Source organism: Notolepis coatsorum, assembly GCF_963971535.1.
Source record: "Notolepis coatsorum genome assembly, chromosome: 9".
NCBI lineage: Eukaryota > Metazoa > Chordata > Actinopteri > Aulopiformes > Paralepididae > Notolepis > Notolepis coatsorum.
The window spans coordinates 25,857,610-25,882,811 of record NC_140173.1 but is presented as its reverse complement, the minus strand read 5'-3'; the positions used below and the strand labels follow the sequence as shown (position 1 = coordinate 25,882,811).

General features: G+C 44.7%; 1 protein-coding gene across 1 annotated transcript in view; it reads left to right on the top strand.

Annotated features, from left to right (window-relative positions):
* Positions 1-25,202, top strand: part of anapc1 (anaphase promoting complex subunit 1) — a 252,373-nt gene that overhangs the window by 176,921 nt on the left and 50,250 nt on the right. Inside the window, exons 39-46 of the mRNA XM_084321811.1 lie at positions 2,929-3,007; positions 3,840-3,914; positions 4,997-5,058; positions 7,757-7,907; positions 8,178-8,371; positions 15,331-15,417; positions 15,717-15,834; positions 20,553-20,630. Of these exons, the coding sequence (XP_084177937.1) occupies positions 2,929-3,007; positions 3,840-3,914; positions 4,997-5,058; positions 7,757-7,907; positions 8,178-8,371; positions 15,331-15,417; positions 15,717-15,834; positions 20,553-20,630 (844 nt within the window). The remainder of the gene's footprint in view (positions 1-2,928; positions 3,008-3,839; positions 3,915-4,996; positions 5,059-7,756; positions 7,908-8,177; positions 8,372-15,330; positions 15,418-15,716; positions 15,835-20,552; positions 20,631-25,202) is intronic.

Sequence of the window (25,202 nt, the reverse complement as noted above, 5' to 3'; positions counted from 1 at the left end):
CTGATTGGTCCATATAGCAGAACATCTTCACCACTGCTCTCCTGATTGGTCCATATAGCAGAACATCTTCACCACTGCTCTCCTGATTGGTCCATAGCAGAACATCTTCACCACTGCTCTCCTGATTGGTCCATATAGCAGAACATCTTCACCACTGCTCTCCTGATTGGTCCATATAGCAGAACATCTTCACCACTGCTCTCCTGATTGGTCCATAGCAGAACATCTTCACCACTGCTCTCCTGATTGGTCCATATAGCAGAACATCTTCACCACTGCTCTCCTGATTGGTCCATAGCAGAACATCTTCACCACTGCTCTCCTGATTGGTCCATAGCAGAACATCTTCACCACTGCTCTCCTGATTGGACGAGACATATCTTGCAATACACTGCATTACAGTTGTTCTCCAGCTCCACAAGTCCTTCCACGCCAGTACTCTTCTGCTGTAGGTCTAGCACCCGTCTGGTCTAGTATCCCTACTGGTTGAGAGGTCCCCAGGACAGCATTAACATCTCCTCATCACCCCTGGTCCTCTCCCCAGGACAGCATTAACATCTCCTCATCACCCCCTGGTCCTCTCCCCAGGACAGCATTAACATCTCCTCATCACCCCCTGGTCCTCTCCCCAGGACAGCATTAACATCTCCTCATCACCCCTGGTCCTCTCCCCAGGACAGCATTAACATCTCCTCATCACCCCCTGGTCCTCTCCCCAGGACAGCATTAACATCTCCCCATCACCCCCTGGTCCTCTCCCCAGGACAGCATTAACATCTCCTCATCCCCCCTGGTCCTCTCCCCAGGACAGCATTAACATCTCCTCATCACCCCCTGGTCCTCTCCCCAGGACAGCATTAACATCTCCTCCCCCCCTGGTCCTCTCCCCAGGACAGCATTAACATCTCCTCCCCCCCTGGTCCTCTCCCCAGGACAGCATTAACATCTCCTCCCCCCCTGGTCCTCTCCCCAGGACAGCATTAACATCTCCTCCCCCCCTGGTCCTCTCCCCAGGACAGCATTAACATCTCCTCCCCCCCTGGTCCTCTCCCCAGGACAGCATTAACATCTCCTCATCCCCCCTGGTCCTCTCCCCAGGACAGCATTAACATCTCCTCATCACCCCCTGGTCCTCTCCCCAGGACAGCATTAACATCTCCTCATCACCCCCTGGTCCTCTCCCCAGGACAGCATTAACATCTCCTCATCACCCCTGGTCCTCTCCCCAGGACAGCATTAACATCTCCTCCCCCCCTGGTCCTCTCCCCAGGACAGCATTAACATCTCCTCATCACCCCTGGTCCTCTCCCCAGGACAGCATTAACATCTCATCACCCCTGGTCCTCTCTCCAGGACAGCACTAACATCTCCTCCCCCCCTGGTCCTCTCCCCAGGACAGCATTAACATCTCCTCCCCCCCTGGTCCTCTCCCCAGGACAGCATTAACATCTCCTCCCCCCCTGGTCCTCTCCCCAGGACAGCATTAACATCTCCTCCCCCCCTGGTCCTCTCCCCAGGACAGCATTAACATCTCCTCCCCCCCTGGTCCTCTCCCCAGGACAGCATTAACATCTCCTCATCACCCCTGGTCCTCTCCCCAGGACAGCATTAACATCTCCTCATCCCCCCTGGTCCTCTCCCCAGGACAGCATTAACATCTCCTCATCACCCCCTGGTCCTCTCCCCAGGACAGCATTAACATCTCCTCATCACCCCCTGGTCCTCTCCCCAGGACAGCATTAACATCTCCTCATCACCCCTGGTCCTCTCCCCAGGACAGCATTAACATCTCCTCCCCCCCTGGTCCTCTCCCCAGGACAGCATTAACATCTCCTCATCACCCCTGGTCCTCTCCCCAGGACAGCATTAACATCTCCTCCCCCCCTGGTCCTCTCCCCAGGACAGCATTAACATCTCCTCATCACCCCTGGTCCTCTCCCCAGGACAGCATTAACATCTCCTCATCACCCCTGGTCCTCTCCCCAGGACAGCATTAACATCTCCTCCCCCCCTGGTCCTCTCCCCAGGACAGCATTAACATCTCCTCATCACCCCCTGGTCCTCTCCCCAGGACAGCATTAACATCTCCTCATCACCCCTGGTCCTCTCCCCAGGACAGCATTAACATCTCCTCATCACCCCCTGGTCCTCTCCCCAGGACAGCATTAACATCTCCTCATCACCCCTGGTCCTCTCCCCAGGACAGCATTAACATCTCCTCATCACCCCTGGTCCTCTCCCCAGGACAGCATTAACATCTCCTCATCACCCCCTGGTCCTCTCCCCAGGACAGCATTAACATCTCCTCATCACCCCTGGTCCTCTCCCCAGGACAGCATTAACATCTCCTCCCCCCCTGGTCCTCTCCCCAGGACAGCATTAACATCTCCTCATCACCCCTGGTCCTCTCCCCAGGACAGCATTAACATCTCCTCATCACCCCTGGTCCTCTCCCCAGGACAGCACTAACATCTCCTCCCCCCCTGGTCCTCTCCCCAGGACAGCATTAACATCTCCTCATCACCCCTGGTCCTCTCCCCAGGACAGCATTAACATCTCCTCCCCCCCTGGTCCTCTCCCCAGGACAGCATTAACATCTCCTCATCCCCCCTGGTCCTCTCCCCAGGACAGCATTAACATCTCCTCATCACCCCTGGTCCTCTCCCCAGGGCAGCATTAACATCTCCTCATCACCCCCTGGTCCTCTCCCCAGGACAGCATTAACATCTCCTCATCACCCCTGGTCCTCTCCCCAGGACAGCATTAACATCTCCTCATCACCCCTGGTCCTCTCCCCAGGACAGCATTAACATCTCCTCATCACCCCTGGTCCTCTCCCCAGGACAGCATTAACATCTCCTCATCACCCCTGGTCCTCTCCCCAGGACAGCATTAACATCTCCTCATCACCCCTGGTCCTCTCCCCAGGTCAATTGCTGATTGGCTTAAAGCTCCAGACACTATGTTCCTGCTGGACTTCATCAAACCAGAGTTTCTGCTGCTGAGGGTGAGTGAGTGTCTCTCTCTCTCTCTCTCTCGCTCTCTCTCTCTGTTACTCTCTCTGCGTCGCTCTCTCTATGTCTCTGTCTCTCGTTCTGTCTCTCTATCTCTGTTTCTCTCTCTCTCTGTTTCTCTCTCTCTGTCTCTCTCTCTCTCTCTCTCTCTGTCACTCTCTCTCTGCGTCGCTCTCTCTGTCTCTGTCTCTCGTTCTGTCTCTATCTCTGTTTCTCTCTCTCTGTTTCTCTCTCTCTGTGTCGCTCTCTCTCTATGTCTCTGTCTCTCGTTCTGTCTCTCTATTTGTGTCTCTCTCTCTCTCTCTATGTCTCTGTCTATCTGCGTCCCTCTGTCTCTCTCATTCTGTCGCTCTCTCTGTCGATCTCTATGTATCTCTCTATGTCTGTCTCTGTATCTCTCTATTTATGTCTCTGTCTCTCTCTATCTGTCTCTCTATATTTATGTCTCTCTCTATGTCTCTCTATCTGTCTATCTCTCTGTCTCTCTCTCTCTGTCTCTATATGTATATCTCTATGTCTCTCTCTCCTCTCTGTGTCTGTCTCTATGTCTCTCTCTGTCTCTTTCTGTCTCTCTCTCTCCCTCTCTTCTCTCCCCTCTTTCTCTCCATCTTTCCGCTCTGTCTCCTCTCTCTCATGTCTCTCTGTTGAACCTGTGTGTGTGTGTGTGTGTGTGTGTGTGTGTGTGTGTGTGTGTGTGTGTGTGTGTGTGTGTGTGTGTGTGTGTGTGTGTGTGTGTGTGTGTGTGTGTGTGTGTGTGTGTGTGTGTGTGTGTGTGTGTGTGTGTGTGTGTGTGTGTGTGTGTCCCTCTCCCTCTCCCTCCTGCAGACTCTGGCCAGATGTATCATCATGTGGGATGAGATTCTTCCCAACGCAGAGTGGGTCAGCAGCAATGTTCCCCAGGTATCAACACACACTTTGAAATTGAAGCTTTACGCCCCTTTCTCCACCACCATAGACTGAGCATCAGAGCCAGGGTTCGAAATTAAGGGGGGCATCAGAGCAATACAAGTGTGTCTCTTATCACCATAATAAATAGACTCAGCATTAGAGCCATACTGATGTGTCTCTTCTCACCATAATAAATAGACTGAGCATCAGAGCCATACTGATGTGTCTCTTCTCACCATAATAAATAGACTCAGCATTAGAGCCATACTGATGTGTCTCTTCTCACCATAATAAATAGACTGAGCATCAGAGCCATACTGATGTGTCTCTTCTCACCATAATAAATAGACTCAGCATCAGAGCAATACAAGTGTGTCTCTTCTCACCATAATAAATAGACTGAGCATTAGAGCCATACTGATGTGTCTCTTCTCACCATAATAAATAGACTGAGCATCAGAGCCATACTGATGTGTCTCTTCTCACCATAATAAATAGACTCAGCATTAGAGCCATACTGATGTGTCTCTTCTCACCATAATAAATAGACTGAGCATCAGAGCCATACTGATGTGTCTCTTCTCACCATAATAAATAGACTCAGCATTAGAGCCATACTGATGTGTCTCTTCTCACCATAATAAATAGACTCAGCATTAGAGCCATACTGATGTGTCTCTTCTCACCATAATAAATAGACTGAGCATCAGAGCCATACTGATGTGTCTCTTCTCACCATAATAAATAGACTGAGCATCAGAGCCATACTGATGTGTCTCTTCTCACCAGAATAAATAGACTGAGCATCAGAGCCATACTGATGTGTCTCTTATCACCATAATAAATAGACTGAGCATCAGAGCCATACTGATGTGTCTCTTCTCACCAGAATAAATAGACTGAGCATCAGAGCCATACTGATGTGTCTCTTCTCACCAGAATAAATAGACTGAGCATCAGAGCCATACTGATGTGTCTCTTATCACCATAATAAATAGACTGAGCATCAGAGCCATACTGATGTCTTTTCTGAAGCGTTGCATTCTGCCAGCCCGCGTCTCCTCAGCTCCTGTGTCTCCCCGCTTGTCTCCTAGATCATCCAGGAGAACATCGGCAGCACCGTGGTGTCGGAGGACCTGAACATGGAGACGCTGGCGTGAGTGTTGTTCCTTACTGACCGTAGGCAGAGATCATTTTAAGTTGTAGTCTACCACCAGTGTAGGATTAACCCTTTCACTACCACACTACCAAAGGGTTTACCCTTTCACTCTCACACGACAGAAGGTTAACTTTTCACTACCACACTACAGACAGGTTAACCGTCTGTCGTGTGGTAGTGAAAGGGTTAACCTTCTGTAGTGTGGTAGTGAAAGGTTAACCTTCTGTAGTGCGGTAGTGAAAGGTTAACCTTCTGTAGTGTGGTAGTGAAAGGTTAACCTTCTGTAGTGTGGTAGTGAAATGGTTAACCTTCTGTAGTGTGGTAGTGAACAGGTTAACTACACAGAGAATGCACTCCACATTTTTACGTTGACGCACGTGTGTGTGTTCATGTTTGTGTTTTGCGCTGGACTTGACTGACGTATATATGTTGAGTTGCCGAAATCGGGGAGTCCAAGAGGGCTTGAGGGTTCTGAGTTGAGGGAGCATTTGGAACACGCCCTCCTCCTGTCAATCAACAGAATCAGCTGTGCAGCACCTTGTCAGCAGCCTACCACCTCGGATGTTGTTATTAAAATACATTGAATGGGTAGAAAATGGCATGAGAGCATGAATGTGGGTTTATAATAATGCCCCAGGTTCTGCATGAGTATATGAAATACAGGCTAAATAAAATATAAGCAGTATCATATTACATGTTACTTAACCCTTTCACTGCCACTACCAAATGGTTAACCCTTTCACTGCCACACAACAGCAGGTTAACCTTAACCGTCGGTAGTGTGATAGTAAAGGGTTAACCTTCTGTAGTGTGGCAGTGAAAGGGTTAAAGGACCAGTGTTACCACATGTCACTGGCAATTTGTTTACATAAATCTCTAAACCTAAACCGTTTTTCACAAAATTACATTCTTTTTTAGATATCGTGTTTCAGAATGTACATGAAAATGTGTGTCGACGTTAGCTAAAACTCACATTATCATTAAAAGCCTCTTCAAACTAAAATCTTTGTTTGAAATGCAGAACAGGAACTAAGGAGCGCAGAACCTAAGTGCAACGGAGGTCAACGATTGGCTGAAAGTTGCACCTCAGACGTGCGAGAATTTGTAAACGGGAAGAGGAAGTTGGAAGAGAATTCAGGTCCTTGGACTGTCAGCCTATGTGCGACGGTTTCGAATGGACAGGAATGAATATGATGCACCATCCACACATCATCATCACTTTCCCTTCCACACTTTTTGCATAGCTACAGACTTGCTAAAACAAAGTCTAACATTTTTTGCATGGGACAACCCCCTGACCCCACAAACACGTGCTTCAACGTCAATGAGCCTGCAAGTCCAGACGTTGGGATTCAGTCTATGTATCACGCTCTCATAAATACATTCCTTACACCAGACGATTTCGGGCTCAGTTCCCAGAAAGTGGTTTTGCTGTGGGTGGTTTTTATCTTTTATCACATTTTCACAGAAAATAAAAAATCTTTTAAAGGTGCTATAGATACAATTTTATGTACAAGACTAATCATTAAAAATAATAATGATGATAAACCCCTCCACAGAGCTTTTAGAAAGGTGCAGAATACAATTATTGCTTTTCCCCCAAAGACATTTTTGATTCATGAATCTATCATTTAAAAATGTTTGGCAGGTCCAAAATTAATGCTGTTAATTATGTGCGTGCATGTATCCCCTCCCTACTTCCCATTTCCCCACATGGAACGCACCTGGTTGGATTAATGTGCTGCTACATGAGACATGCTGACATGCTGGTGCTCTAGTGGGACTATGTTATCTATATAGCACCTTTAAGATACAAACAGATCTATCATATCTGTTCTTATTACAAGTAGGGTTGGGCACCGAGAACCGGTAACATATTTGCATTTAATTTCTATTCATAAAAAATATATTTATATATATATATTATTTTTTGTTTGTTAATTAATACCCTAGTTACAGTACAGCAACCAAATTAAACTGTATCGAGTCAACTGACGATGTGAATAGTATGAAAAAAATTTAAAAAAAATCTCCTGCGAAATAAGCTGTGACCTGTTTTGACCTGCACCTCAAAGAATCGGAATCGAAATGGAGAATCGGAATCGGAACCGGAATCGTTCAAATCCAAACGATGCCCAACCCTAATTACAAGTCTGTACTCTGACTATGAGCATGTTAAACATGGTGGTGGTGTTCTCTCTCAGCCAAGCCCATGACTACATCATAGCTGTTCTCTGACTATGAGCATGTTAAACATGGTGGTGGTGTTCTCTCTCAGCCAAGCCCATGACTACATCATAGCTGTTCTCTGACTATGAGCATGTTAAACGTTAAACCTAATGTACAGTCTCCTCCCCATCATATGTATATAATCTCTGTTAGGATCTATGGGTAACAGTACTGTATATTTGCATATCGTATATGTCACAAATGTAACAGTACTATATACCTGTATGTCATGTACCGGTATGTCCCTATGCCATAAATGTCATTATGTCATGTATGTTGTGTATGTCTTAAATGTCACTATGAATTGAAAATGGGGGACCCTGATGTAAACTAGACAAACGTCTTTCTCTGGTCTGCATCCCCTTAACAATTGTGTGTATTGAGCCGTACTGTATTGTACCCCATTCTGCAATCTGTTAAATAAAGTTTTCATTCATTCAAACATGGTGTTGTCCTCTCCTCTCAGCCAAGCCCATGACTACATCATAGCCGGCGCCTGCATGGCGGTGGGGTTCCGGTTCGCCGGCTCGGCCAACTCCGATGCGTTTGACTGCCTCTACAAGTTTGCCAGGAGTTTCATGAAGTGGCTCACGTCGGCCACAGCCACCGTCATGGTGGTGAGTATGGGGGGGGGGGGGGGGGGGGAATACAGCTATACAGGTGCAGCTCGATACATTAGAATATCGTGGAAAAGTTATTTTATTTCAGTAATTCAATTCAAAAAGCGAAACTCTCATAGGTTATAGATTCATTACACACAAAGTGAATAATTTCAAGCCTTTATTTGTTTTAATTTCGATGATTATGTCTTACAGCTCATGAAAGCCCAAAAATTAATAATTTTGGGGGAAGTTAAATGACGTCGTTCTCCGTCTCTCTCCCCACAGACAGGCTACTACAACCTGCAGACGTGTCTGTCCATGGTGCTGCTGGCTCTGTCCATGGTGATGTCCGGCTCGGGGAACCTCAAGGTGCTGCAGCTCTGTCGCTTCCTCCACAAGAGGACCAGCGGAGAGATGAACTATGGCTTCCACATGGCTCATCACATGGCTCTGGGCCTGCTGTTCCTGGGAGGGGGCAGGTAACGCACACACACACCCACACACACTCACAGAGAGACACACACACACACAGTCACACACACGCACACACACACTCACAGAGAGACACACACACAGTCACACGCACACACAGAGAGACACACACACACACAGTCACACGCACACACAGAGAGACACACACACACAGTCACACACACATACAGTCACACACACAGAGAGACACACACACACACACACAGAGAGATACACACACACACAGAGACGCACACACACAGAGAGAGACATTCGATATGGTTCTACCCGACGCTGTTTTGGCATTCAAACTACTGGATACAGCAGGCCTCGGCATAAAAGACAAACAACTGACAAACAACAGCAAACACTATGTAGGTCATGGGCCAGACTCAAACCTGTGACACTAGGAGTGCATGGTTACGTGCACTATGTAGGTCATGGGCCGGACTCAAACCTGTGACACTAGGAGTGCATGGTTACGTGCACTATGTAGGTCATGGGCCGGACTCAAACCTGTGACACTAGGAGTGCATGGTATGAACCTTAGGATTGACAGTTACTAGGGTAATTTAATTTAGGTTAGTTTGAGTTGCGTTTAAAAAACTCCACCAAAACAGTGGATTACATTAAATACATTTTTAAAGGTGCTATAGACAACATTCAGCCACTAGATGTCGCACTAGAGCACCAGTGTGTCATTTATCAAATCAAATCAAATAAAATGTATTTGTAAGGCCCGACAACACACGTTAATGTCCCCATGGGCCGGACACGTCTTCTTCGAACAAGTCAAGAACAAACATAACAAAGTCAAGAACAAAACAAGAACACCATAAGGTCCAACAAATTTAAAATAAATGCAAAATAAATGAATGAATAAAAAAAAAAAAAAAATGAATGAATGAATGCAAACACAGGTAAGGAAAAACTCACTAAAACCTAACAATAGGGAAAAAAATGCACCACAGGCAGTGTGGAGGAGAGAAACCTTAGAAGGGCATGCACTCATGTGTGTAGTGAAACACAGATGAGTGCATGCAATAGCAACTGAACATTTTGAAAAATTAAAGATAGAGCTGATAGCGATAGCAACTGAACATTTTGAAAGATTAAAGATAGAGCTGATAGCGGATCTATTTGAGCCACAGGGGCGGCGCAAAGAGGGTCGCGTCCTCCCCGTCTTAATCACGGGACGTTCAACACTCCGGTCATCGCTCCGAGACAGCCGGAGACAGGGAGATAGGGGGCGGCGCAATCAGGTGCATTCCACGTGGGAAGTAGGGAGAGGGGATACATGCACGCGACATGTAAATCGTATTTGGCTGCATTTATATAGCAGCTTTTATCCAAAGCGCTTTACAATTTGTTCCTCACATTTTACCCATTCACTCACACAATCACACATCGACGGCGAAGGCAACCATGCAAGGTGCCAACCTGCTCACCCGGAGCAATTAGGGGTTAAGTGTCTTGCTCAAGGACACTTCGACACGCTGCCCGGGAGGAGCGGGAATCGAACCGGGAACCTACCACGTGACTGCTCTACCTCCTGAGTCACTGTTGATTAATTAATTAATCAATAATATATATATATTTTTTAATGATTACTCTACATAAACATGTTATCTATAGCACCTTCAAATTTGTTGTCGAGGGTTGCGGTACTTGCGGAATCATTTATTTTTATTGTCTCACTTTTCTAAACGTAGTAACCGAGTCCAAAAGTCCTACAGGATTTGGACAGCACTATAAGAACAGCCCTAAACTCACGCACCACGGCTTATAACCTGGGCAGAGAGTCAGGAAATATGGAAGAATACAAGGCTTCAGTCTACACTCTGCGCAAGGCTGTTAAACTTGCTAAGAGGACATATGCTGAGAAACTGGAGACACAAATGGCACAAAACGACACAAGAGGCTTGTGGAGGGGACTGAAGACAATAACTGACTACAAAGTCAGCGCCCCCGCAATGGGGAGCGACGACGCCTCTCTAGCGGACAAACTCAACTCCTTCTACGCTCGGTTCGGTGTAGACAGTGTCGCCGCTAGCCCTCTGGCTAGTGACGTCACTGGCGCACCGGCTGTTGTGGAGGGGGGGGGGCAACCGCGGGGGGGCGGGGGCGCTCTCTCGTTGTCGGAACACAGTGTGAGAAGAGCATTTATGCAGGTGAACACCAGGAAGGCTGCAGGCCCAGATGGTATAACAGGACGCATACTTAAGTCCTGTGCAAACCAGCTTGCCCCGGTGTTCACCGCCATATTTAATCAATCCCTGGCGGAGTCAGTAGTCCCTGCCTGCTTCAAGATGTCTACCATCATCCCTGTACCGAAGAAACCCTCCCCAACATGTCCAAATGATTACAGACCGGTGGCACTCACCTCTGTGGTCATGAAATGTTTCGAGAGGCTGGTCAAGGACCACATTTGTGCCTCTCTCCCCAGTGATATGGACCCTATGCAATTTGCATACAGGACAAACAGGTCCACTGATGACGCGGTCTCCCAGGTACTGCACAGCACTCTCTCCCACCTTGACCGTCAGAAGGGGGGCTATGTGAGACTGTTGTTCATTGACTACAGCTCAGCGTTCAACACCATAGTCCCCACCAGACTGGTGGACAAGCTGATCGAGCTAGGCCTGAGCTCCGCCCTGAGCGCCTGGGTACTGGACTTTCTGAGTGAAAGACCCCAGGCGGTCAGGGTGGGGGGTCAGACCTCCAACACCATCACCCTGAGCATCGGGTCCCCCCAGGGCTGTGTTCTAAGCCCCCTGCTGTACTCACTCTACACACACGACTGTGTGGCCAAGTTCAGCTCCAACTCCATTGTGAAGTTCGCCGACGACACGGTGGTGGTGGGGCTGATCTCGGACAACGACGAGAAGGCCTACCGGGAGGAGGTTGAGGTACTGGAACGTTGGTGCCAGGACAACAGCCTGCTCCTGAACATTGGTAAAACCAAGGAGCTGATCGTGGATTATAGGAGAGGACAGCGGGAGACACACACACCACTGAGGATTAACGGGGCTACCGTGGACAGGGTGAGCAGCTTCAAGTACCTGGGGGTCCACATCTCAGAGGACCTGACATGGTCAACACACATAGGCACAGTAGTAAAGAAAGCGAAGCAGCGCCTCTACCACCTGAGACAGTTAAGGAAGTTCAGAGTATCGGGGAAGATACTCCAGTCCTTCTACTCAGGAGCTGTAGAGAGCATCTTGACCGGAAACATCACTGCCTGGTATGGGAACAGCACGGCACAGGACAAGAAGGCCCTACAGAGTGTGGTGCGCTCAGCCGAGCGTACCACGGGTATTGCGCTACCTCCCCTGCAGGCTCTATACAACAAGAGGTGCAAATCCAGAGCCTGCAGGATAATGAAAGACCCCCACCACCCCAATAACAGCCTGTTCCAGCTGCTGAGGTCAGGCCTGCGAATTCTAGAGACTAAGACGGAAAGGCTTAGGCTAAGCTTCTTCCCCCAGGCCATCAGAGCCTTGAACAATGAACATTGAGAGACACAGAAACTGAACTATCCACACACAAGTACATACACGACACGCACGCTGAGCACGCTCACACACTAGCAGCCACTTTAACACTCATGCCGCACACACGCACACTTATGGCCAGAGGAAAGGCCACTTAAAGTAGTATAACTTCAGGAACAGTGTATTGCACTACTAAAGCTAACTAGCATGTCCTATATGCTCTGTAAATACTAATGTACAGATACCGAGATGGCACACCATGTACCTGTTTATTGCACTGTTTTATTGGATTCTATTAATATGTTGTACCACTGTATTTTTATTGGATTCTATTATATGTTGTACCACTGTATTGCACATTGTCGCGGGCAAGACCAGCCGCATTTCATTGTATACCTGTATACCGTGACAATTAAAACTCTTGAATCTTGAATCTTGAATCTTGAAAGCCCACCCAGCCACACAGAGCAGTCAACAACAGAACAGGCTTCAGGCCGTGCAGATGTTCAGTCCGTCTTTGTGTCTGTAATCTCTGTTGATTAAAAACCCCTTCAGCTGTCATTTCCAGTGAAGAGCGATGATCCCCGACACAAACTGACCCTCAACAAGTAACCTGCCTCCTCCACATCGCCATTATAGTCCCACCCGCTTTAAGTAGACACTTAACCACTGACCGTTCTGCTTTTAAGTACCGTAATTTCCGGATTATTAAGCGCACCTGAATATAAGCCGCACCCACTGAATAAAAAAATATATATATGTATTTTGTACATAAATAAGCCACACATGTCTATAAGCCGCAGGTGCCTACCTGCCAGATCGATCGCCTTCAACTTGAAAGCTGCATCATATGCATTTCTCCGTGTCTTTGGCATGATGAGGGTGACAAAATGACTACCGTAATCAGAATGATGGAGCTTGTTTGAGCGCGCTCAATTTACGTCCCATAATGTGACGTGCTCAGTTTTTTGGCGGCATGAAGCTTGTGAAAGCAAAAGAGGGTAGATTATTATATTAAAGAAAATGATATTTGTAAGTAATTATATATTATATATTTAATTTATCATTTAAATTATATTTAAATTATATTAAAGAAAAATCCATAAATTAACCGCGTCATTGTATAAGCCGCGAGGTTCAAAGCGTGGGAAAAAACTAGCCGCTTATAGTCCGGGAATTACGGTAGCTATTGTTCATGGCCCCAAAGAAGGTGTTTTGGAGTGTTGGAGTTTCTTTTCTTATGCATATGTTTGTGTGTATGTGTTTTATAGCATCATTGTGAAAATGTTTTTAATATATAAATTATCAAATGTTTAGATGATTACTTTTACTCAAATGTGTGTGTCTGTTTGTCCCCTATCCTTTTGGTGTTGTTGTCCTGTGTGATGGCAAGTTCATTGAAGTCAGCTGTGTTTGGGCGTGCGTGTGTGTGTGTGTGTGTTTTGATTTGGTGTAATGCCTTTTCCTGAAAACTCTATTTGATGTTGCTGCGTTCAGATGGATTTAGGTAGACTGTAGTGTAGATGGAAAACCCAAAAGGGAATATCTTATCTTAGGGCGCTTTCACATATAGTTTTGGTGGACTCGGTGTGGACTCGGTGCGGTTCGGGGGGTGAAGTTGCAACATTGTTGCATTCTTCATTTGGTTCGTCTGCATTCACATTGCAATTTGTCAAGCGCACCAAACTTTCTGAACAATGTCACGTAGGGCTGGGCGATATGGAAAAAAATCATATCGCGATAACGATATGATAATGTTATCATATTTCTCTATCGATAATTATCGAATTGTTATAAGTATTAAAAAAAAAATTATTTTTTATTTTTTAACAACATATGTATGTTTATTTTGCAGCAATTCTTTGTCATTGCCGCCATCTTTAGTGTTACATCCCCTCACACTCCAGTTCTCAGGCTGCAGCCGGTTTAAAAGCGAAAGTAAACCGGCTTCTCTGCTGGCTGTGGCTCCAGGGGAGTTGAACAGTTCTGGCTCTGCTAGTTTATTTTCGATCTTTTGGCGCTTTTTTGGTGGACAAACCACCAGATGTGACTCGTGACTGGAGTCTAGTTCTGCTAGCACACATAGCCTACTGTGTACAGACGGTTTCAAAATGTATTTTAAATTAGAAAGCAAACAAAATAAATGGACAAGAGAAAAATAAATCTCAATTTGGTCAGTATTGTCATTTGGACAAGCAAAGCCATTACTTTAAGTTGCAGGCAAGAAAGACAAGTCTGTCCACTGCCCTGTTGCAGGTCACAAAAAGAAAAAGAAAAAAAAATATATATTTTTTTATTTCGATATTCGATATCGATTATTAAAATATATCGCGATATTTATCGTTATATCGCCCAGCCCTAATGTCACGCGGTCGAAAGGGGCGCTCGTCTATTGGACACAATAGAGTGGAAATGTGTGTGTGACTGCGAGCCGCGCGCACGTGTGTGTGTGTGTGTGTGTGTGTGACTGCGAGCCCTGTCTGAGTCTGACTCCAGATCAGCGGAGGGCGGAGGCGTCACAATTTTCAGTCGGTGGTAGGGTGACCAGGTGTTCCGCTTTTGGTTGTACTGTCCCACCATTTGACCGAATGTCCCGCGTCCCGCATATTGAGAGGATGTCCCTCTTTTCGAAGCCAAAAAAAACATGGGTCTAAAAGCTACACTACCATTATATGCTAGCTTTTATTCTCTCCACCACTTCTAACCACATTGTCAATTTGGATTCATTGAGACCCAAAATTCTTGCTGTAGATATTTCTAGATAAATCACATCGAGATATGTAAGAATCCAGACCTTTCGCCAAATTTTTTCCGGTTGAATCCATCGTGATGCTATCAGTTTTTTAGCCACTGTAATACCAGATAAAACCAATCTCTTTAGCTGTGGATGTACTGCATACTCAAAAACATCATTCAGCAGTAATACAGAGGGGTGTACAGGTATATTCAGAATTAAGAGATTTGATAATTGCTGGGTCACTTCTTTCCAGAATATCTTAACTGGTGGGCAGTCCCAGTACATGTGCATAAATGTCCCCTCGTCCCCATTTGTACATAAGGAGCATTTGGAGTCTTGTTTAAGACCCATTCTGTTCAGTCTTATAGGAGTCAAGTATGTCCTATGGATATAGTTAAGATTGATTTGTTGATGGTCCGGGTTCCTTGATGCAAGTCGAACATTTGCCCAGGCTTCTTGCCACTCAAAATCTATTTCCAGGTCTGGTATATCCCTCCTCCAAATAGAGTCTAGGTGGAGGGTTTCATACGAGGCCGTTAGTAATTGATGATAAAAATCTGATACAAAACCTCTCGATGTCTCTCTTTCATAGAAAAAGTTGTGGTATCTGTGGTGTGCAATTGGTATCCTTAATGGAACACCGTGAGACTTCAAACATAACAATAATTGTGCGTAAAAAAGATATGTGGAACTTTGTGCGTGTGTTAATGTTGACATTATTGTGTGTTGTACACAGATATACATTGAGCACCTCTAACTCTGCCATCGCTGCCCTGCTGTGTGCGCTCTACCCTCACTTCCCTGCACACAGCACAGACAACCGGTAAGACCACACACACACACACACACGCACACACACACACACACACACACACACACACACTCTCTCTCTCTCTCTCTTCAGCTCTCACATAGCACAGACAACCGGTAAGACCACACACACACACACACACTCTCTCTCTCTCTTCAGCTCACACTATCGCAATATCGCATCCTCCTGCTATTCCTCTCTCCTTCTCTCTCTTTCTCTCCTTCACTCTCTTTCTCTCGCTCACTCTCTTTCTCTGTCCCTCTCTCCTTTCTCTGACCCTCCCCCCCCCCCCCCCCCCCCCTCTCCTCTAGTTATCATCTCCAGGCTCTGCGTCATCTGGGCGTCCTGGCGGCTGAACCTCGGCTCTTGGTACCTGTTGACGTTGACAGTCTGAAGCCCTGCTATGCGCTGCTGGACGTCACATACAAGGTATTAACCCTGCTAGATGTCACATACAAGGTATTAACTCTGCTGGACGTCACATACAAGGTATTAACTCTGCTAGATATCACATACAAGGTATTAACTCTGCTGGACGTCACATACAAGGTATTAACCCTGCTAGATGTTACATACAAGGTATTAACTCTGCTGGACGTCACATACAAGGTATTAACTCTGCTAGATGTCACATACAAGGTATTAACTCTGCTGGACGTCACATACAAGGTATTAACCCTGCTAGATGTCACATACAAGGTATTAACTCTGCTGGACGTCACATACAAGGTATTAACTCTGCTAGATGTCACATACAAGGTATTAACCCAGCAACCACTGTGAAGGAAGGGTGCGCTGCATTTACAACACAAGACAAAATTAGAGCAACACAGGATGCGGCACAATTATTGTTTTATCTGGATTATTTTATGGTTGTGGGAAGACAACATGGTGATTGAAATTGAAACTGGATGAATGGCCCAGCCCTGTGTTTAAATCCTGCAGCCGTGTGTCATGTAGCAGTCTCTCTGGAAGCCATGCTTATGCTGCGTTCACATACTGGGTGGCTTTAGGCCTGTCAAAAAATACACAGATATTTATTTACTTTGCAGATAGTAGAGTTGATGCTAAATGCTGTCAGAATGACTTTCAATATTCAAATCTCATTTCAATTTGGACGTTTTCTTTTTTATATATAGGCCTACAGTATATGAATTTGAACAAATGTCATTTCAAATGTAAATGTGTTGATATTATATTAGGTGAACTGAAAATGCATCACTGGTTCTTGTCCCTTTTTCGTGATTTGGGGAAAACTGTGCCTGTAATACAAGCCAATAAGGCGTAATGATAGTTTCCTATGGGTACTACCCATAATAGCAAATACAACACACAATGAACGTGTTCGTCTTTTTTCTTTTTTTATCAAATTATTTTTATTTTCAATTTCAACAACAACAACACAACATCAATATCAATAATAACACAACACCAATAATAATGATAAAACAATAAGAAATAAGAAATATAAGTTATTTATAAATCAAGACTAATAATACCAAATAAAAAATTTAAATACCAAGTACAAATAATAAAGACATCACGAACGCGTGTCTTAACACATTGAGTGCCAACGACGAGAAATCTCGTTGTTGGCCGCCATGCGTTCACTGCCAATGACGAGAAATCTCGTTATTTAATCGTTATTTCTTTTATTAGCGATATCCATTCATTTTTCATCAATCCAGCCTCACGTTATCATTGGGACTGTCTATGAGCTCAAAAAGGACAAATACCACCCCCTATCGTCTCCCGGATGGTATTGCACCCATTGGAATGGACTCAATGAAAATGCATGTGAAAAGAAAACTCCGGATTCCACATTTTACTTCTCAGGCATGTAACCGGAGACTATTGCATTCATTTTTTTAGACATTTCCAAAACTATACTCGTATTCAAAACGGTATAAAACGGAAATGTACCGATGAAAAAACAATCCGCTTCATACATGTTGACTGCAAGCAAGTCATTGATAAGCGACCGGCGTATTAGACACATAATTTAAGATATAGTTTATGTAAGCAAGTAAGAGTTAAGTTAGACGTCGTTTTGTCTCGTCTACTATATACATGTAGTACAATGCCAAAACAGTAGGTGGCGATTTAGTTCAAACATGAAGGCCATTTTCAACCAATCAGAAAGGTTGAACGAGTCACTCCACATCTTGCTCAATCTCAAAAGCCACCATCTTTATACCTCGCATGAGCCATTTAGCCACATAGCATTTATTTTTCAGCAAGAAATAAAGTGCAATAAACAAAAACGGATACATTCACTGTGTTCTGCCTCATTTGTTGATGATTTGTTGATGAAACAAAACTAACATCAACACAATTGACCACCAAGACGGGAGTTTAGTCTCACAAAAATATTGCTGATTTTGTTAGCTTACGTGCTAACGTGATTGGGATATGCCAGTATAACAGTATAGCATTGTGGCTAGCAGCGAAGTAACGTTAATGCTAGCAGAATGAATGGATGTAAACGTTATTTAACAGATTGCAGTATGGGTACAATACAATACGGCTCAATACAAACAATTAGGGATGCCCCAATCACGTTTTTTGCCACCGATACCGATCACCGATCGTCGTGAGCCATATCGGCCGATACCGATCCGATACCGATCGTTTTTGCTTAAAAGAAATTAAAATTTATTTTATATAATTTTTTTTTTAATTTTTTTTATATAATATATATATTATATAATTAGACTTGTACTTGTATTATCTGCGAGACATCGCCACCACGCAACAAGCTCCACTGTCTGTGTGTACTCTAGTAGCCTCCAGCTACACGGCCAGGATTCTCCGCAGCTGCACCTGGACCCTATACTCGAGTAGCCTCGAGCTACGGCAAGGATTCTCCGGCGCTGCAGCTGGACCCTAGTATTGGTATAACGTTAAATCACATTCACAAGCCCTCAGCTCGAATACGCATCGAATCAGTGTTATAAGACATTGATATCAGGAGCTATCTGTAGCTACTGCTAGCCGGATATATAACGTTAATACAACGCCTCAGTGAATTATTTAGTTCAATGGGACATTTCGTTTTGAACAGTGAACTAGCTTGCGCTAACATGAGCTAACAGCTAACAGCTAACAGGTATCATACACTCTACTAGACTTTGTGGAGCGTTTGTTTATGTCAGGAGCTACCGGCTAGATACCGTTCGGTTAGACAATGCCTCATCATGTATTAAACTAAAAGTGAATAGTTGACTGGGTCATTTTGTAACGGTAGCTAAGCTAACGTTAGCTCAGGGAGACGACACGCCGTCCTCCCGTGTCTCACTAGACTAGACCCGTGTTTACATGCGTGCGGGAGGGGCTGGACTCGAGAGCAGACGCCGCACCACCGGTGTCTGAGACAGAACTCAGCGACAGCGAATGAGATCGGGTTTGTCGATCGGTGAAAATAAATTATCACCGATCACCGATCGCATATTTATACTGAATATCGGCCGATAACGATCGGTGGCCGATCGATCGGGGCATCCCTACAAACAATTGTTAAGGGAATGCAGACTGTTGTAGCTTGTTATATTAATCAGCGTCCCCAGAGCGATAGTTCAACTTGACTAACAGGGTCTGAAAGTAACGTTAGCTAAAAATGTGTCAACTTCAAATTATTTATTATCATTATTATTTATTTAGAAAAATGTGTTAATATATATATATATAATATTGCAGCGAGCCTAGTCTGCATCTAGCTTTGTAAAGTGTAACCACACTTGCGACCGTTTTCAGCTTGCCATTGCCCCGACTGCTTTGTTGTTGAATCAATAAAATCCTAGGTAAGCGTGTATTGTACATGTGAACGTTGACGTGAACGTGCAGCAAATTTCATAGGTTTCATTTAGCGGTGAACGAAACGTTGACGTCATTGGACGTCAGACTTTTTTTATTTTTAACAGTACCGCAATGTAGCACCGGTGGATCTCACGTGAATCGGTAGTACCGACGTGATTCGGTCGGCACCCTTAAAAGTACCGGATTCGGTACCCATCCCTATAGTAGTAATATCCTGAAAAGACTAGGAGACACAGTGACGTGATGACCCTTCCTTCTTATTCTTTTATAGTTTCCTTGATTGCACAGGGAAGAGTTATGTGGTTGCACTTGCAGAATGTCGTCCGACAGACTTAGTTTTGTCTGCCTTGTCTTGGCGCTTTTCAAGTATTTCAAACGTTTGCAGTATGTTTTCTCCTGCATACATGCGGCTTCTAAGTAACTAGATGTTACGATAGTCTAGTGAAAGTATCCTCTGAATTATAGATGCAGTAAGATAGGAATCGGACGACAGTGTGTTAAGTGCTGCACAGAGTCAGGTTAACCCTTTCACTGCCGCACTACCAAAACGGTTAACCCTTTCACTGCGACAATTCACAGAAGGTTAACCCTTTCACTGCCACACAACAGCCGACCGTCGGTTGTGTGATAGTAAAGGCTTAACCTTCTGTTGTGTGGCAGTGAAAGGGTTAACATTGTGCAGTGCATAGAATACACACATCCCACCGGTTTTAAAAACACTTTGAATCACACACACACACACACACACACACACACACACACACACACACACACACACACACAGTGTCCAGGGTCTTAGTAAAGGGCATGTGAAGGTCCATCTGACGACAGCCTCACTATCCTGCTCCTCATTTTAATGACGGGCCACAGCAGAGGCCAGCGGCTGCTGCTGTTCATCATCCCGTCAGTCAAGCGCCAATCAGTCAAAATCACAGTCACTCGCCGGGTGTGGCCGCTACACTTATTTAGGGAGGCTTTCCTTCTGCCTGTTGTGTGTTCATTCATAGACTGATCATGACCCCACTGCGATGTGTGTGGCTGGGTGGGTGGGTTGGTGGGTGACTTGTTTTAACATGATGAATTATACTGACCACAACCAACAGTATGGCTCTGACTTATTTGAATTGTCCATAAGTAGAATAACCGTGTTGTAGGATTTGGTCAACTAGCGATATTCAGTTTCTGCTGTTGTTTTGTGTGGCTATGTGGCCATGATGATCTATCAGTGTCCTCAAAACCATGTTGAAACTCAAACATACGATAGTCTTGTATACATATCTAATTTGATTGGTGGATTATGTTGTAATGACTTTGTTTTGTTGTGGTTCCAGGAGACCCAGTGGTACGAAGAGACGACGGTCGAGCTGATGGCCCCCACCATGCTCCCTGAACTACAGCTGCTCAAACGGGTAACGCTGGGATACGTAGTTCAGTGCATCTACACTTTGTAGTCCATGTTCTAGGGATGGGCAAAACAAATGTATTAGTTTCAGCGAATATTTTTTTTTTTTTTTTATCTCAAAATATATTTTCCCTTGTTTTTTTCTGGCACCTACAATGTGTAGTGTATTGAGATGGGACCATATTAACTGATACACCGCTGAACGTCATGCTGGGCACAGCTCGCTAGCTAGCCAGGTAGCATAACGGACTGTTAACAGCTGGGAGAACAGAAAAGAAAGAGAGACCGGAGATGTTACATGGTAGCAACGTTTTGTACGTTTGCCATGTTGTTTCACTAAGTTCGCACATTCCAAGCGTCAGTGATGTAGCATTCAGAATTAATTCCGGGGGCGATTTTTGATTAGTATTGGAATAGTTCCCACTTCCCAGTGACTATCAAATAGCAATGTTGTGAGTTTAGCAGAATCCCTACCATTTTCACAGGTCAACATGATGAGCGCAATGCCTGGATAAACACAGGTCATAGAATAGGATGCATTTTAGACTCAAACAGTTTATTTCAAAATACAGACGCATGGCAGACTCGCGGACATGATTTGTCTTGAGGAATGTAAACAGAGGAAGCAAAACAAATGCATCACAGAGCTCTCTGCCCCTGCCAGCCTTTCCCGAGTACATTCCAAACAGATTTCCCAAACTGATGAAACAACACATGGATGATTTTTGGACTGCCTGCAGCCCGGCCTCTCCGCTGTGCTGCCTGTGGGGGGAGCGTCTACTGGAGACCATGTTTGGAGAGGCAGACATTTACAGAGGCAGGCTAATGAGGAGTTGTGTCCAAACACTGTGGCGGTGTCACCATTCTATTCTGAAAGGTTGAACTTCTGTCCTTAACTGAACTTTCTCTACTTCCTCATTCCACGTGTGAGGGGGAATCGGAGGTTACTTGTTGCGTAACGTCCCCATGAAACGGCTGGCAGAATGCTATTTGATTCCACATAGTAGTTTAATGACACAGTATCACATGATGGCACAGATCTACCATTAAACACAATGCACTAGTAGTTTAGTGAGACAGTATCACATGACAGCACAGATCTACCATTAAACACAATGCACTAGTAGTTTAGTGAGACAGTATCACATGACAGCATAGATCTACCATTAAACACAATGCACTAGTAGTTTAGTGAGACAGTATCACATGACAGCACAGATCTACCATTAAACACAATGCACTAGTAGTTTTAGTGAGACAGTATCACATGACAGCATAGATCTACCATTAAACACAATGCACTAGTAGTTTAGTGAGACAGTATCACATGACAGCATAGATCTACCATTAAACACAATGCACTAGTAGTTTTAGTGACAGACAGTATCACATGACAGCACAGATCTACCATTAAACACAATGCACTAGTAGTTTAGTGAGACAGTATCACATGACGGCACAGATCTACCATTAAACACAATGCACTAGTAGTTTAGTGAGACAGTATCACATGACGGCACAGATCTACCATTAAACACAATGCACTAGTAGTTTTAGTGACAGACAGTATCACATGACAGCACAGATCTACCATTAAACACAATGCACTAGTAGTTTAGTGAGACAGTATCACATGATGGCATAGATCTACCATTAAACACAATGCACTAGTAGTTTTAGTGACAGACAGTATCACATGACAGCATAGATCTACCATTAAACACAATGCACTAGTAGTGTAATGACCGATAGTATCACATGACAACACAGATCTACCATTTTTTCTATATTTTCTCCCATCCCAATTTCGTATCATCCAATTCAACCCTCCCCTGTCACGAACGCTGTTTCTTGCCTCCCACAAGCCGGCTGCAATGTGGACTAAGTCATACATAGCACAAGTCCCCTCCGGTACTTGAGGTAACAGCAGTCGCATCTTTTCTTTTTTTTAAACTTAATTTTTTAGCGTTTATCGCTTTTCTGGTCAAGCATGACCGACAGAAACAGGTTGAAATGGGATGTAGAGCAGGGGAAGACACTCTGAGAAAATACGGCGGGTCCGGGAATCGAACTCGTGTACCCCAGATCCGTGACGAGAAATAGCGCCGAGATATGCGGTGAGCTACGGGAGCTCCCAGCAGTCGCATCTTTTCACCTGCGCAGCTCGATCTCTCAGTGGCGAGGAGTAACGCGTGGGAGGCTCACGCTGCCCCCGTCACTTCCTGATTCTACTGCGCAGGCGCACCAACCGACCTGTAGGAGTCGCTGTCCACAACGCCCGATCCCCACCCATCAGTTTCCCACCCCCTAATACGGCCAATGTGTATTAGTACGGACGACCAGCTAAACTGAAAGCAAATGTGGAGCGCTGGGCTCGAACAGGCAAGCCCAGCGTCTCCAGATTTCGTGGCGAGCGCCTTGCCCACTACGCCACGTAGCCGCCAACACAGATCTACCATTAAACACAATGCACTAGTAGAAAACTGGAAAAAACAAGGGATCCCAGGCACTCAAAGTATAGCAGGAAGGAAAATATCTTAAAAAGCCTTTATTGCATTACGACTATATAGTTTAAAAATGCCAACATGTTTGGACCAAGCTGGTCTTCATCAGGGCATAATAGGCTGCTATGGGTTCACTCTTTTATAAAAAAGGGGTCATCACAGGTGCCCGATAGAGGGCAATCCCATCGTACATGGGGACAATGCATACATCTGTACACACCAGCAGGTCTTTTGAGCCAAGTCTTCCTTTCTGGAGGGAGATAGCGGTGTACCGGTTTTGTCGCGAAGGGTACATCTGTAAGAGATCACAGGGCGTTGAGGGAACACCTGTCTGAGGAGAGGATCACGGTAAATAATGGACCAATAGCTTTGATGATATGTTTGATGTGTTGAGCAGCAGTGATGTCTTTTTGATAAGTAGATCTAAGAGGATGCACCTTATTACACACATCTGCTACCACACCGTAGGCTCTGTCAACAAAACATTTGGACATAATATCCACCTGTTGGCATCAGCATCATCATCACATGTACGATGTAGACGTTGGAATTGTCCAAAAGGAACAGCATCTATTAACTCACTCAGCGCCACCTCTTAATCCACGAGGTGACGCGAGTGCGCCACCGCTCTAAGTCAATGGGGGCACTGAGATTTGTGAGTCCTTAAAATATATATCTTTTTTTTTACCAAATGTTTTTTATTTTCCCTTTTTTTACATAAAACAAGACAAACAATACAATAACAGTAATAATCAATGATAAATCACAGGACAATGACAGAAATAATAATAACAATAATGACAGTCCAGTAATTAAATCAGAATGAAAGTAGATTAAAAGACATAAAAATAATAAATACAATACATTACATGGGCTCTTGCTCGCTCTTCCCCCCCCCTCTTCCCCCTCAGGACCCCCACTTGGACTATACATCCGCTTAAAATATATCTTAAAGTATAGCTATGGGTCTAATACACCCGTCTATTATCAGTTAGTTGCATCCAGTCAACATGTATGAAACGGATTGTTTTTTCATCCGTACATTTCCGTTTTATAGCCTTTTGAATATGAGTCATTCCAGAGAAAGACGGATAATAGCGTTTTTGGGGAATACACTAAACACGTTGTCATTTTTCGCCTGATGATCGTATCTTCCTGAAATCAGCGCTAGATTATCAGTATTATCCTTCCTCGTGCATACATGAAAAGAGCATTGGACCGCGGGGGCTCCGCCGCAGCCTCCTCAACACACACACACACAGCCGCGATCGCGGTAGAAAGACATATCAGATGAACGATTAAGCATTACATCACGAGACAGAGTGGGTTATAGAAATTAGATCACGCCTAGGGGTGGTTGTTAGGCCCGAGGCGCAGCCGAGGGTCGTTAGACCCCCATAGGTGTGATCTAATTTCTATAACACACTCTGTCGTGTGATGTAATGCTTTTATACAATGGCCGAATTCATCCAACCTTATTGCTATACAATAAACACACATTAATTGAAGATTTATTGACAAAACCATCCGCAGAAATAATAAAGAGGTGCGCTGTTTCAAGGCAAGAATGAAGTGACCGTGTGGTATTGGTTTGATTGATTGATTGATTGATTGAACATTTTATTAATGTCCGCCTTGTTTCGAACTGGTTAAGAACTGTTAAGAACTTCATTCTTAGATGCTTCTATAGAAAGTAGGTAAAAAAAAAAGGAGAATATTTTTTTTTAACCTAATTTCTATAGAAGCAGCTGGGAGGTGCGCTGTTTTAAGTGAGCGTGGGTTATTGAATTGATTGATTGATTGAAAATTTGATTAACACTTTGGCTGCCTAAGGTTAAATTCATGATATACCATAGATTGCCAGCGCTATTTGTCTATGGAGAAAGTCCCCTTCTTTGCAGGGCTATAACTTTTTAAATTCTATTGCTACATTGCCATTATTAGGGCCCATTCAAAGTCCTATATGTATTGTTCATTGTGTAGCAACGTTAAACTTTTTCATTCACATATTCATAGTAAAGTATGGTCTAATGTATAAGTATGTTTTCATCTCTTTCTGCAGCTTTCTCCAGAAC